The following is a 16,257-nucleotide window of genomic DNA, read 5'->3' as shown; positions in this document are numbered from 1 at the left end:
CTTTCTCTGATCACCCTATCCATCCCACTCCTCCAGACTTTTGCTTCCAGAAAAAAAAACACACAGCTGCTATTAGGGTCAGGGAATAGTACAGGATAATCCCTGGGCATTCTTGATAAGGAACTTCAGAGAGAGGAACAAACGTCATCTTATTGTTTGAAACCACAAGGCTTCAAATAAGAATATGCTCCATACAGCTAGCTATTCAAAGATCTTCCACCTTAAAAAGGAGACCAGAATAAGAACGAACATTTTTTCAAGTTCATTTCCTGGGATTGCAACATATGAAGTACAAAATTTAGAACTATGATCTGAAAAGTAATTTAGCTTTAGATTAGAAATGTTAGAGACAATAGACTAAAAAATAAAATAAAATGAGCCTTATCTCAAAGTAATTATAAATGTTATATGGGCTTGAAATACTGGGGTAAGAAGAACATCAGGTCAGACTTTACCAATAACTATTTTCAAAGGAAGAACCACCATCACTTTTTGTATTAATTTGAAAGAAAACTAACTTGTATCATTTTTAGTATGGTTTTTAAGTTATTCTCTAATGGCAAATTTAATGGATATGCTTATACATTTGCCTAATACAGACACACACACTCTGTATTTCTGTGTCTCCCTCTTCAACTTTTCTAAGGGCTCCAAATAAAAAGGGTCATTTTATTTTGCTTTTTGGGATTATCCTATATAATAAAAGAGCTAATATGCTAATTAGACTGGATGGCGGAACAACCTTCTGGAATGACCTTCCGGAACGACCAGTGGGCAGGGCCGTGAGGCAGCCAGGGCTTCGAGGGCCAAGTCCCTGGCACAAATTTCATGCATTGGGCCTCTAGTATCTATATAAATCAATTGCCCTCCCCCCAATTGATTACCTATAAAATTTTAAGATTCCTTACATGGCTTCACACAATAGATGCACAAGTCTTACAAAATATATTTTTGTGAGTCTACATAACAACTTTCCCTCCAACAACTTCGAATATGCCTTATTTTCATCTTTGACTGTATTAATTTCCGAGGGCTGTCATTTGTTAATTACCACCAACTTGGTGACTTACAACAACAGGAGTTTTATTCTCTCATAGTTCTATTGACTGGCAGTCTAAAATGAAGGTGTCAGCAGGGCTGCATTCTACCTGAAGCCTCTAGAGGAGAATCCTTCCTTGCCTCTTACACTCGGTGGCTGGTAGTCCCTGGCATTCCTTGGCCTATAGACATATCACTCACTCCAATCTCTGCCTGTCTTCCCATAACCTTTCCTCTTGTGTCTCTGTGTGTCTCAAAACTCCCTCTCCTTTCTCTTATAAGGACATCAGTCGTTGGATTTAGGGTCTACCCTAAATTCAGGATGACCTCATCTTGAGATCCTTAAGATCCTTAATTATATATCTGCAAAGACCCTATTTCCAAATAAGGTCACATTCACAGGTATGAGGGTTAGAACTTAGACACATCTTTTCAGGGGGCCACTATTCAACCCACTATATGGATTAATGTTCATCTGACGGGGGTCCTAAAATAAAGTGTTTGCCTCTCATAGACACTCACCATATTCTTCCTAGAATCCAACTTGACTTGGGGAAAGCTATCATTTATAGGAAGTCAACAGTGAATTGATGCTCTGAATGCTCACTTTCTAACTTATTTATTTTTTATGTCCAAATAAGGATTTTTTTCTTTGGGAAGAAAACAAAGCAAATTGGATCTCTTCTTTCTTATCTAGCTGAGATTTCAAGTGGGAATTCATCCATTGTCCAATGGAATTAAAGGATCATTTTATTACTATTACCCACACTATACCATTCCTATTTCTACTTGAGTTTAAAACCTGCCACCTTTTGGAAGGGAGAGGAAAAGAGGGATAGAAACATCAATGATGAGAGAGAATCACTGATTGGCTGCCTCCTGCACACCCCTTACTGAGGATCGAGCCTACAACCTGGGCATGTGCCCTGACCAGGAATTGAACTGTGACCTCCTGGTTCATAGGTCGATGCTCAATCACTGAGCCACACTGGCTGGACTTGGGCAGAGTTTTTACTCAGATGCTGGCCTCACCATTTCTGCAGTATTTTCTTGCTTCCAGGATTTCCATCTTAAATTTCCAGCTGTTCTTCTATCCCTGACCTCTCTTCTTTATCACCTCTTACCTGTAAGGCTGCAGTTTTTCATTGTCATTTCATTCCACTAAAGCCACCATGGAGTCTGGAGGAAACTCTTTGACAAAAAAAGCCATAATCTTTCAAGTTTCGCTCCTTCCAATTACAATTTTTAGGAGTCAACTCTCCTCTAGCATCTATCTGTTTTTGAATGCTTTTAGTAGTTTGTTATATTTTTCCAGATTTTCTAATTTTTATCTGTGGGAGGATTTAAGCAACCACTTTAATCTACCTACTTTACTGGAAACTTCCTCTAATTCAACTGGGAATAATTTACAATTAAATGTACTTTTAAGGTTTTTAAAAAATAATATCTTATCATTAAAGCATAGTGCTATAAACAAAAGATTTATAAGTGAATGTTTTAAAGTAATGGATATTAACATTTCAATGGTAAAGTCTTCATTGTCCTTAGAAATTTATTAAGTCAAGCAGTCCATGTGCCACATGTAATAAAGTCAAAGGCAGAAAAGGCTTTGATCTGTTTTTCTATTTTAATGAAAAGGAAACAACATAAAACAAAATAGCCCAGGTCCCAAATTAAAGAAGCTAGAAACTGGAATTCTGATCCTAGAAAAATGAATCTTTTTCTCGCCTAGGAGTCACCACAACTCAGTCTGTTCTATATTTAGTAACTGGAGGACATGAGAAATAGAGCTCTTATTTGTTTTGGGTTTTGATAGCCACAATGGTTATTTTCGGGGGAGGAGAAAGAAAGAATGTGGATTGAGTAAACTGTACCATAGATTACAGTATTAAATTCCAACCTTCGTATGAAATAATTACTATTTATATGACTCTAATAAAGTGTAAATATTTACAAATGTGCAATGCATAATAGGAACAGAGAAATAGGATGGGGAGAAGTGAATAAATATGAATAAGATAAGTTTTGCTCCCAAATCCTATATAATAAAAACCTAATATGCAAATTGTCCTCTCAACTGGGAGTTCAACCTGGAGATCGACTGCTCGCTATGACATGCACTGACCACCTGGGGGTGATGCAAAACATGGTGGGCTTCAGTGACATGGTGTTGGCAGTGAGCGGCAGTGGAGGCATGGGCCCTGATGAGAGTGGGACCACGGCAGGATGGTGGAGCAGGTGAGCGGGTGGTGCCAGGCCAAGGCGGGTGCGAGGGGGGCCTAATTGCACCACTGATCACCCCGCAGATGGCGACCAGCAGCAGTGGCAGGGGGCAGGGCTGCCACCGGCTCCTAGGCACTGAGGGAACTGGGCGGGGGCCTGATTGTCCCGCAGACAGCGACCTATGGTGGCGGTGGGGGGTGGGGCCGCAACCTGGTTCCCAGGTGCTGAGGGAGCAGGGCGAGGGCCCAATGACTCAGGCAGAGGGGGACACATGGGAGCCCGAGGGCCCAGGTGTCGCCCAGGGCCCCGAGGTCAGCTGAGACCTGCCCTTCCACACCAGAGGCTCGCACTTAGATCTCCGCCAGGCCTAGGGACTGCACCCGTGCACAAATTTCGTGCACCAGGCCTCTAGTATTTTTATAAGGAACTAAATAGACATGTTTTTAAAAAAAACAATAGAAGAGGAACACAGGAGGTGGAATGGAGGTAAAAGTGCTGCTTATAGACTGAGTACCTGATTCAGTAAACTTCACAATTCCAAATCACAGTGTTATGCTATGAGTAACTTCTTTTTTTTTTAACCCTCACCTGAGGATGTGTTTTTTACTGATTTTGTAAGAGAGAAACATCGATGTGAGAGAGAAACATCGATTGGTTGCCTCCTGTACTTGCCCTGACCAGAGATTGAACCTCCAACCTAGGTATGTGCCCTGACCAGGAATTAAACTCCCAACTTTTTGGTGTATGGGACAACACTACAACTGAGCTACCCAGCCAGAGCTGCTATGAAATGTGCTATGAGTAACTTTTTAAAAAGTGTCTCTGTGTGTGTGTGTTTACAAAGTATTACTGGTACACTGCAGAAAAAATACCTAATTTATTTTGAAAATATAAAGTGAAAAGAAACCTCTGGAGAGAATTATTGCTAAAAAGTCTGGGGGGAAAATGTGTGTATGTGGGTCCACCAACCTTTGAGCATATACTAGTTCTTTTGTGCTTCTTTTTAACCAAATGGATATTTTACAATTTACATTGATTAAGTGGACATCTTTCCATGTCAGTAATGTTCCTGGACTAAATCTGAAGAATCTGTCTCCTCCATGATATACAGCCATGATGTCTCTACTCAGTTGCTCTTTTAAAAAAAAAAAAATTCTTGTTATTTTTAAAACTGACTTCTAAGGACTGCCCCTGCATCTACACAGTTTAGTGACCAGCCAATAATTGGTTAAAGATTCAACTCACACATCGTGAGGCAGTTAGACTTCCAACCTCTGCCCGTGGAACTGTGTAGGGGTTATGGAATACAAAGTTCAGGTCTGACCCAACTCTTACTTTCTGCTGGGCCCTCCTGCATCTCTGTACATTTATTCAACTTCCCAGCCAAGCAGGGATATGTGGATAACTTGAGACCTCTCCAGTCTTACCTGCATGTGTGCATAGGCTTCTAGTCGGTTGGGAATGTGTAGAGAGCTTTTCAAGCCTTTCTATGTCTGTGTCATTTCCAGGATCTCTGTTAAGTTTTAGCTTATGCACCAGTCTGTTACTTAACCTAATTGGGACAGCTATTTAGGCTACCAGAACTGCCTTGTTCAGTTGCCACTGCGATCATTACTCTTACTGACAATACCAATGGGCATGGGCTTTTCACTTTCTACTCCAAATCAAGTGGGCTTCCTCTAGCAGCCAAATTGCTAATTTTCATGGTCTGCCCCACCCTGAGAGAACTACTACACTAATGGGGCGGTGAGTAATCCCAGGCCAGAACATAAAAAATTCCCACTGTTCTTCCTTGAAGTTCAGCAGTTTCTTATGGATAAATGCTTCTTGATTTGTTGTTTGCATTTGTTCTATATCCAGAGGGCTGAAATTATTGTTTTTGACAACTCTGTCCAGCTTATTGTTTTTGGAGAAGTGATTTGCTGACTCCCTCACTCCACCCACCAAAGTCCTACCTCTGTCCTCAGCTACTTTTAAATCTTTCTTCAAGTGTGCCACTCAGTCACATGACATAAAATACATTATAAGTCCTGTGAGATCATAAAGAAAAATGACCATTCCTCATATCCAGTTGTCTTCCTACACTATTACATCACATACTTCTAGGCCTTGAGAAAGCAAAACATAACTTGCTATAAGATGGTTTTAAAGAACTCTATCTGGTTTAAAAGTAGACCAAATGACAGTTTCTTTCAAGTCTTATCTAGGTATCAGGAGCAGGTTTCACCATGATTCATTTAGGAAAGCAAGCTGCTTGGCTATTTCTGTTTTCCTTTCCTGTAAGTCATGCGTTTTCTCTATTGGTTCATATCTGAAGTCAACCATAAGCCACTGAAAGCTGGTTACCTGATTTCTATATTTATCTGCACAAAATCAAACACAAGAATTATTTCCCTTGCCCTAATATATCTGTTCTCTTCCTCACGCGATACAGTTTCTCTTTGTAATAGAAATGGCTCCCACTGCTGTAACTTACCCTATTCAAACTGCAAAATATCACATGGCTGCTCTGGTCATTCAGCAAACTGGTATTATATTGTTAGTCTTCCCATTCTTTGATAAGAACTCAAGAAAAAACTAAATATAGTCAGTTATCAGAAAGAGGCAAACAGGAATCAAAGTTCAAGAATTTCTGACTCCTAGTTCTATGATTATAAACCTCCCCAAATTAAAAACATTTTTGAATATTGCTGCTATGTTGATACTGTAAGTTTTTTTAATTGCACACGTATATTTAACAATAGTTTTACATAGAATGCTAATAGCACTTTATATTATATAGGATTTGAAATATTAATTTCATACCATAGTACCTCTAAAATTAACTCCTAAATAAATGCATTACAATTTGTTTAGTTTAAAGTTTTAATGGCAATAATGGGAGGAAAAGAGTAAATCTGTTTTACATAACTGTATGAAAAATAAACTCAAAAACTAGTCAATAAAGTTTAAAATGGCCTCCTACTCCTGGAAGAGGTGCTGCCCAATTCAGAGGGGTGATGTGACTATATCCAGTTAATCTCTGAACTGAAACTTTTGTGATGCAGGGTCATGGAATCATGGTCAGTCAGTCCCCTTTCTCCTGGACAGGGTACTGCCAATCTCCTTTACTCAGTAGCCAGGTCTTTTAATATCTGTAAAACAATTGCAAAATTCAAGTGTGTATTCTTCTTTCCAGCTTCCTGGTAGACTTCTTTTATTGAACTAATCAGTTATTTCAAGGCTGCATCCATCCAGGTATGTATAGATCTGCAGCTCCCTGGATGGCAAGTTCCCAGGGGAGAACTCATCCATGCAGTGGTGGCGCCCATTGTTGGTGAAGACACAGCAGCAGTAGGGACATCTCCCAGTAGATTGGCTTCGCCAGTTCCTTCCTAATTTCCTCCTGGGTGACATGTGACTTCACTTCCATCTTCCTCCTGCGGCCCAGGAGATGCTCACTCTGACCTCTGACCCCCGCAGCAAGCACAAGAATGAACTTGATACTGAAGTTTTTGACAAAGTATTTCTCTTACACAACTTATTCTAAATAAATTGCACACAGCTTTCAACCTTCTTAAAATGTTTTTCACCCTAAAAAAGTCTTCAACAGCTAATGGCTTCCCAACCTGAGTATTACACATTAAATCAGGGCAAATCTCATAGCAAATTAAATTTCTTCTTCATTTCTTCCCTTGGGTTAGTGGTACCACCTGAGAGGCACACACGAAGGAGAAGAGCAAAACTGCACTAGCAAGGACTCTGAGGCTACCAGATCCAGTCCAGCTGAGTGCACACAGGGAAGGGTCAGCTGTAAGATGACCCCTTACAGGGCACTGCTCTTTGTGCCCAGCAGCTGCTCCAGGACGCTCTTCAGCACCAGCCAGCCTCACGAGTGTTCTACTAAGGAACGTGCCACCTGGGGAAGGTGGACATGCCACAGATAATGTCTCTTCTAGACAGCAAGGAGTTTTAAATAATCCACACCAAGTCTCTGGAAGCCAGCAGTCCATTACATGTAGCATTAACTGATAAGGCGGGATTGATTACAGGAAGGTAATTCAATTGCAAGGCTCTAGACAACACCGTAATCTAATTCTGCTTGGGAGGGAAATCACTTTTTCTTTGACATTTTCATTAACAGAACAACCTGAATGCAGTGTAAAAAGATGCATCAGAAAAAATAGCCTCTTTACTAGACAGATGGATCTGATCTACCTGTAAATAATAGAATTTCTAGTCAAGCCACACAGCCAGGGTCAATGCAGACTAAATTTCAGTTTGTAATTCATTTTGTTTTCTCAGTGATGGCATGTCAGATACAAATACCGCTCATGGCTTTGGGATTTTCCAGTGAAGGTGGCTAACATGTAAGGGGGCAGAATGTGAAAACCCCAGACACCACTGGCATCAACACACATCTCAGGGTTGCTCTACTGGGGAAAGCAATGTTGGATGGCAGTTTGCGTGAACCTTCTCCTTTTTTTCAGGAGTTCCATTTTAAAAAAATACATTTTTATTGATTTAAGGTAGAAAGAAAGAGGGAGAGAGATAGAGACATCAATAATGAGAATCATTGATTGGCTACCTCCTGCACACCCCCCACTAGGGATCGAGCCCACAATCTGGGCATGTGCCCTGACCAGGAATCAAACCATGACCTCCTGGTTCATAGGTCGACGCTCAACCACTGAGCCATGCCAGCCGGGCTCAGGAGTTCCATTTGATTTGGTTAAACTAACAGCTCTGAATTATAGAAAGATCAGGTTTATATCTGACAGAAATTATTTCCTTCAATGAGAAAACACTTTCCAAATCCACTAAGAACCTAAAGATATAAAAATAATAACATTGCATTAAATATATTAAAAGTTTAAGATAAATTGTAAGACTATAAAATGGAATCATACTGCTGTATAACAGATAACAAGACATATATTATACATAAAGTACATGAATATGACCAATTTATTCTTTGCAGCATTGTCCGTAATAGCAAGACATTGGAAACAAGCCTCTTTCCTTGTTTACTTAAAGTAAAATTTATGAAGAACTTCTCCAAATGATTGGGAATGTATGGAAAGGCAACTGTTTGATGCTTCTTTCTTACATCAATGTTTCTCTCTCTCTCTCTCAAATCAATAAGCATGTCCTTGGGTAAGGATTTTTTAAAATGAAGATAGAAAGGTCGTACCTCTCAGAAGTTCTATTTAATAGGTTTATCAATGGTGATTCTATCAATTGAAAAAAAGATACATGAGCCCTAGCTGGTTTTGCTCAGTGGATAGAGTGTCCGCCTGCAGACTGAAAGGTCCCAGGTTCAATTTTGGCCAAGGGCACATGCCCAGGTTGTGGTCTTGATCCCCAGTAGGAGGCATGCAGGAGGCAGCCGATCAATGATTCTCTCTCATCATTGATATTTCTATCTCCCTCTCCCTTCCTCTCTAAAATCAATAAAATAAAATAAAAAAGACACATGATATCAAGGCTGGGATTGGGAGGCACTTGAGGGAAGCACTCACTCTCAGGTTTGTGCAAGTGCAAGGTTGACACTTGTGCAAATCTGAGAATAAGTGCCTCCTTAAATACTGCATCCAGAGTCTCTTGCTTAACTCACCCTATCCTTGGTCCTGCCTAATATATGTGGTCTATGGACCAGCAGCACCAGCATGTTCTGGGGCCTTATCAGAAATACAGACTCTCAGCCCAACCCCAGACCTACTGAATTAGAACCTGCATTTTAACAGGATTCTCAGATTATCCCTATGCATATTAAAGTTCGAGAAAGAAGGAACAGAAGGGATAAAGCCTTGCAACTGATATAATTCTAAGCTCTTCCTACCATATTGCATCTCTGACATAGAAAAAAGTGAGTAGTGGCTCTCTACTGATGTCCAAAGGACAGCTCTACACTGGCCAACATTTTAAAAAATATATATTTTATTGATTTTTTACAGAGAGGAAAGGAGAGGGATAGGGAGTTAGAAACATCGATGAGAAACATCGATCAGCTGCCTCCTGCACACCCACTAATGGGGATGTGCCCGCAACCAAGGTACATGCCCTTGACCGGAATCAAACTCGGGAACCTTCAGTAGCAGGCCGACGCTCTATCCACTGAGCCAAACCAGTTAGGGCTGTCCAATATTTTTTAAAGATATTTTTAAATTGATTTCAGAGAGGAAGGAAGAGGGAGAGAAAGATAGAAATATCAATGATGAGAGAGAATCATTGATTGGCTGCCTCCTGCACAGCCCCTACTGAGGATCAAGCCTGCAACCTGGGCATGTGCCCCTGACTGGAATTGAACACAGGACCCTTCAGTCCACAGGCTGATGCTCTATCCACTGAGCCAAATCAGGTAGGGCACTGGCCAACAATTATGTCACTTTTAATCAGGGGCCTGGATAATGGCATAAAAGAGATGCTTACTAACCTGCAGGTGGCACACAGCAAGAGGCTACTAATGCAAGAAGTAACAGAGTCAAACCGTTTTGACAGGCTGAAGATTTTACTATAAGCATATGTACAGTTTTATATTTAGGCTAAAAATTTCAATAAAAGAGTATAAGATATGTGAGGGTTTGCTTGGCATCAAAATATATGAAAAATCCTGGGAATAAATCCAAAACGATGTCATGAACTTAATATAATGGCATTTCAAATCAACGGGAGAAAATGAATAATTTAATAAGTGGTGTTGGAGTAACTGGATGCTAGCTGGAAAGAAAATAAATCTGAACTCTTACCTCACATCTTATACCAAAATAAATTCCAGAAGGATCAAAGATTTAAACATAAATCCATTAAAGTACTGAAGTAAATATGAAGAAAATATTTTTTAAATAACCTCAAAGTGGGTAAAGCCTTAGGATACAAAAATCCTTATTTTTTTAATATCTAAGAATATAAAATTCAGAGGCTATTTTTAAAAACTGATAAATTTCACTACATTAAGAAAAAAATCTGTATGGTAAAACACCACTGTAAACAAAGCCTGAAGACAAATGACAAAAGGGAGGGAAATTTTACAACTTATATAAAAGACATAGGGTTATTTTCTTTATTGTACAAAACTCCCCAAAATTATTAAGAAAAATAGACCAACAAGCTAAGAGAAAGCTTGCCTGGAGAGACTAAGGAGGCTGAGAGCTGTCCAAGCTGAAGAGCATTCTTGTGTTGGAGTGAAAAAAATTGAGCCATTTGTTGCTATAAATGGTTGAATCAGGCTTGATGGTGGAAATTCCCATGAGTTAAATGTCAACTGAACATACAGAAGAACTTCCTAAGAATTAGGAGTCCATAAATGGATTCAGGCCAAGGTTAAACAGCCAACTTCCAAAGAAGTTTTGGGAAGAGAGGATCACATTAGATGGGAAATAAGCTACATAAATCACAAAGGTTCTGTCAAACTCTAAAATTATGCAATTCTATCCTAAAGAGTGGATCAGCTCTGGAAAAGTTAAGAGCATGAAATCAAATAATGAATGATAGGCTCTCACAACACAAAAAGAATGAAAACACTCTGCCCCTCCCCGAGAAATCTCTGTGGAGATGCCCTGGAAGATACTTTCTCAGGGCCAACACAAGCCCTCCCACCACCAGGAGATAGCCCCCACCCTGGGAAGAAATGGCTCCAGAGGCCGGGTCCCTCAGGAGAGGCACTCCAGAGCCCCTAGAACAGCGGTTCTCAACCTGTGGGTCGCGACCATCGGAAAACACATATAGCATATCAGATATTTACATTACGATTCATAACAGTAGCAAAATTACAGTTATGAAGTAGCAACGAAAATAATTTTGTGGTTGGGGGTCACCACAACATGAGGAACTGTATTAAAGGGTCGCGGCATTAGGAAGGTTGAGAACCACTGCCCTAGAAGAAAAAACAACTCAGAGCTGTCCGGTCTCTTCCCAAAGTGCTGCTGGTCAGAGACCCCCAGAGCAGAGATGCAGGGAGGGCCAGGAACATCCCTTCCTGGACAGGCTTCAGGGATCGCCCCCTTCCCTGAGGAGAGAAATGGCCCAAGAATGGCATACCTTAAGTACTCCCAGGAACCCTGGGGGGAAAACAGGCTCCCCAGAGACTCCTAAAAGGAGAGATTGGGGCTGGGAGCCCCCAGAGGTGAGGGATGCTCTCGAGACCTGAAATATGTCCCCACACACCTTCCCCTACCAAGATACATGCTCTGATGTAGGAAGACAGACTGGGTTAGGCTGGGTTTGAGGGGGTCTCCTCTGGCCAAATGTTTATTTGCACATAAAACTGTATGCAACACAAGGCACTGGGGAAGGGCTTCACAAAGCTAGGACCAATAGGAGTGGTCCTCAGTGCTATCACCCTTGACCACTTTTCATTTCACCTCTTAGTTACCAGGTGGTGACAGACTCAGTGCTAGATCCCAACCATGGAGCTAGGGGCTCTGCCTTTACCTGTGAAAGGTCTTCTCCTCTGTGCTTCTCAGCCCTCCCAGCCATCTGAGCCACCCCTTCCTCCGGCTCCTCCATTGTGCAAAATGCTTCTCTGCCCTCCCACTCAGTGCTCAGGGGTCTCCAAGACCAGAGCATGATGCCTAGGCCACCAGGGGTTTCTGGGGGGAATCCACTGACCCCAGGAATGCCTCCTGTCTGGACCACCCACTCCACGAAGCAAAAGGGCCTCATACAATCTTCTTGCCAGAATCCTGACCTCCAGATCCAGGACAGCCCTCGAGACCACTGCCCCACCAGGCACCACCTCATGTTACCAATTCCACCACTACTGTATCTGCCCCATTTGTGCAGGGGGACGGGGCTGTCTCTTTAACAAGCCCCAGTCACTACCTGAGCTTCCTCCAGGGAAAGGAGCCTTTAGCCAACCCCTAGACCTGGCTGCTGCCACTCCAGCCCACTCTAACCCCTACCCTCCATAGAACGGCTGTGTATGCTGGGATGACATGAGAATGAGTTTTTATACAGGCCATCAGGGGGCACCATCAGTCAAGGACTACTTGGCTGTTGCCAGGGTATAGGGCAGTGGTTCTCAACCTTGGCTGCACATTAGAATCACCTGGGAATCTTTTTAAAATCCTGATTTCTGAGCCTCATCCTCCGGAAATTCTGTTTCTTTGTTACTAATGTTGTGGCCCCATCCCATAACAAAGAAACAGAATTTCCGGAGGATGAAGCCCAGAAATCAGGATTTTAAAAAGATTCCCAAGTGATTCTAATGTGCAGCCAAGGTTGAGAACCACTGGTATAGGGAGAAGTAACTAATTGGACTGCCCTACTTATAGGCTATTCCCAAGTTGGGAACACTATACATAACTATAAACAATTAGAAAGGCTTTCTCAGCCAGGTTAACAAGGGGGGAGGGGGGAAGTGGGGGAAAAAGAGCATTAAAAACAAATAAACAAAACCCGTTATCTGCCATCTATTTCTATATTTGCTTATCCAAATCAGAAAGGGCAATGATAAATAGTGTAATTTGGTATCCACAAGTAAAGCAGGCCAGGGAAAGCTGAAGAAACTCCTTCATGGAGTCCTTGCTGCTCTAAACTCAGCAGAAAGTCAGGATGGTTAGCTCCAGGTGTGCGGAGGGCTCTCAGCCCAGGCTGTGGTATAGGGCAGTGGTTGGCAAACTGCGGCTCGCGAGCCACATGCGGCTCTTTGGCCCCTTGAGTGTGGCCACGAAGTTTCAATCGCACTGTATGTGCGCACCCGCACGTGGTATTTTGTGGAAGAGCCACACTCAAGGGGCCACAGTTTGCCGACCACTGGTATAGAGGAATTAAGTAAGGATTTCAGACCTGGGACAATTTATATACACTTCAGGAATAAGTATGTTTTATGGATATGTTGCAGGTGGTATCGTGCATATCTATCAGGAGATATCCTATATAATAAAGAGGTAATATGCAAATTGACCCTCACACCCTCACAAGATGGCTGCCTATGACCAGGCCGGCAGGGGGGTTAGTTAGGGACGACCAAACGACTGAACCAGGGGGGGCAGTTGGGGGCGACCAGGCTGGCAGGGGAGGCAGTTGGGGGCAACCAGGCCAGCAGGGGGGGCAGTTGGGGGTGATTAGGCTGGCAGGGGGGCAGGTGAGCAATTAGGAGCCAGTGGTCCAAGATTGTGAGAGGGATGTCCAACTGCCGGTTTAGGCCGGATCCCCAGGATTGGGCCTAAACTGGCAGTTGGACACCCCCCAAGGGGTCCCAGATTGGAGAGGGTGCAGGCTGGACTGAGGGGGAATGCACAAATTTGTCAAGCAGGGGCTTGCACGAATTTCATGCACTGGGCCTCTAGTATATACATAATGTGATACATCCTCTCTTTGTCTCACATTTTGAAATATACAGTCTCTTCTTCAATTAAGAAAAACATTTATTATAATGTACCAGACTCATTTAACCTAGAAAAGTGTAAGAGTATAGGCCATCGATCCCCATTTACCAGAGTGAGTCTGGACTATGGTATCCCTACCAAAAAAAAAAAAAAAAGTACTTCTTGAGTGACTGTCTGAAATACTTAGATGGCTCTATCCATCACACCTGCATATCATTTGTTTTAAGTTATACACTGCAGTACTCATCTTTTTGTGCTGTCATATCTCCTCAAGTATATTTTTAGCTCATGAGAGAAGACAGGCAGTCTCACACCTCTACTCAATTCCTACCATAGACAGCTCTGCACAGCCAGCACTCATGAGTGATGAGGACCGTGCCTCTCTCTGCTGAGGAAGGTCCTCCTCTCGCCTGATGCAGTCCAGCCTCTTTTAATAGTTCTTCACAACCTTCCTCCAGAGTCAGTATACCCACAGTTTACCAACCAGAAAGAGGAGGTACACAGAGGAAACATGAACAGTGACTCAGTGGAAGGTTACAATGAGAACTCAAAATTCACTGGTCGTTCAGGAAAACCTGCTGAGTTAAGTGTGGTTCTACTTGGATGCTCCTCCTTCCCTTCAGGGAGACCTGTGAGTCTAAGCAATGAGTGTCTGGGAGAAAGGGCTGTGGACATTGCCTAGACCAGGGGTGGGCAAATTTTTTGACTCGAGGGCCACAATGGGTTCTTAAACTGGACCGGAGGGCCGGAACAAAAGCATGGATGGAGTGTTTGTGTGAACTAATATAAATTCAAAGTAAACATCATTACATAAAAGGGTACGGTCTTTTTTTTTTTTTTTTAGTTTTATTCATTTCAAACGGGCCGGATCCGGCCTGCGGGCCGTAGTTTGCCCACGGCTGGCCTAGACAGAGGGCCTGGTAAAGTGACCTTCCTGCTCTCTTTGGCAGGTCAAGTCCCTGCTTGACAAGAGCTAAGTTATCACAAAGGAAAATAAGGATCAGTTCAGTTAAAGAGATAACCCAGGAAGTTTGGGATGGGGAAGAAGAAAAAAGCAGTTTAGTTCTAACCTCACGAGGAAGCCCAGGAGAGGCATGTTATCATCGAGCTATGCAGAGGAAGTTAGAGTCATTAGCAGAACACTGGGGCCTCTCTTTCTTCCCACTTTGATAAAACCCTCTGCCACCTGCAGCACAGTGCTGCTCTAATAGCTACAGGGCCCTCCACTGCCAGCCACCTCCCACTCATCTCTGTGCTTGGCTGGTTCTTTACTGCCTCCAGAAATAAAAGTTAGATATGATACTTATTATGCCAATAATCACCACCTGGTAACGTAAGTTCCAGAAGCACAGGCCTCTTCTTACAAACAGCACAATCTTCAATACAAAAGGAGAGAACTCACCCTCATCCCTGCCCCCACCCCTGGACAAGCACAGATTAAATTAAGAATTCTTAAAATTCCCAATGGTGTCAAAAGCATTTAAAGTTGCCAGGTCAAAGATTCATTTTTGCAGCAGACAACCACAAAGGATTTCAGTATTATATACAGTGGAAATGATTGCAAGAAATTCTAAATATGGACAGACAGTAATTTAAATCCTTTTTCTAATGGCTAATACTATATTTTCAGTTCAATATCTGATTCTAAGTCAGGCTCCAATTAAGGAAAGCAAGACCCAGTTTTCTGGTTCCACTGGGATTTACTTGTTCAGGGATTACCTGGTCTGCCAGTTGTGAATCTGTTTCCAGTCAGTTCTCTGCTGGAAACCCTGTCGTGACTAACAAATGTGTTTCAGAACAAGGAAACACCCCGATTACTAGGCGTCAAGGGGGAAGTAAAGCCCCAAACAAGCCACTCTCACTCCTGGCCTGGTGCTTCCCCGCAGGCCACTGCCACTGTCTCGAACAAGCTGTGGGAAGTTGGCAAAGCAATCTACCTAGGTTTTGATTTCCTTCCCTCTAGCCCAAATGTCCATGACAGAGAGACATGAGGGAAAAACAGTCCCTCTTCCTCAGTTGGATATTCTGGTGTCTCTCTGTGATACCTGAAATTACAACAAACTACCTGAGTCCATGGGGACAAGCCAATGCAGTTAGGATGGAAGGGCAGGAAGAGAAAATGAACTCAGGTTCTGAGCTGCTGAATTAACCAGCATTGGAGTCACCCTATCCCCAGACTTCTTGTTATTGGAAATACTGTGTATGTGTTTAAGTCATTGAGTTGGCTTTCCTGATTCTTGAAGGTGGAAACATTCTAACTGGTAACACTGACCAGAAAGTTTGGCATATCATGAGACTTATGCAGCAATGAAAGGCAGAGTTGGATCTCTATAATTTAAACAAATAAACAAAACAAAATACCCTGTTCTTGTTATTAAAACATGAGAAAGGCTTTAGGACAGGTAAAGGATAGGTTACAAGAAGTGCAGCCAGTGGATCCACACATTTAGCAATTCAATAAATAAACTTGGACTCAGAAACTAGCCTGGATAAACTAATGGTGCTTCATTTCAGAAATAGTAATTAGAAGATGACTATAAAGACAGCCTTTTTGTTTGTTTGTCTGTTTGTTTGTTAATCTTCACCAGAGGATATTTTTTCCATCGATTTTTAGAGAGAACGGAAGGGAGTGAGAGGGGAGAGAACACACACACACACACACACACACACACACACACACACCCCA

General features: G+C 42.3%; 1 protein-coding gene across 1 annotated transcript in view; it reads right to left on the bottom strand.

The window, feature by feature from the left end:
- Positions 1 to 11,748, bottom strand: part of PACS1 (phosphofurin acidic cluster sorting protein 1) — a 54,369-nt gene extending 42,621 nt beyond the window's left edge. Inside the window, exons 1-2 of the mRNA XM_014538216.1 lie at positions 11,674 to 11,748; positions 11,281 to 11,300 (exon numbers count right to left, since the gene is read on the bottom strand). Coding sequence (XP_014393702.1) covers positions 11,281 to 11,300; positions 11,674 to 11,748 — 95 coding nt within the window. The remainder of the gene's footprint in view (positions 1 to 11,280; positions 11,301 to 11,673) is intronic.
- Between the last annotated feature and the right edge of the window lie 4,509 nt (positions 11,749 to 16,257).

This window comes from Myotis brandtii, unplaced genomic scaffold (genome assembly GCF_000412655.1).
Source record: "Myotis brandtii unplaced genomic scaffold, ASM41265v1 scaffold187, whole genome shotgun sequence".
Lineage (NCBI taxonomy): Eukaryota > Metazoa > Chordata > Mammalia > Chiroptera > Vespertilionidae > Myotis > Myotis brandtii.
This window is presented reverse-complemented; position numbering and strand designations above follow the sequence as displayed.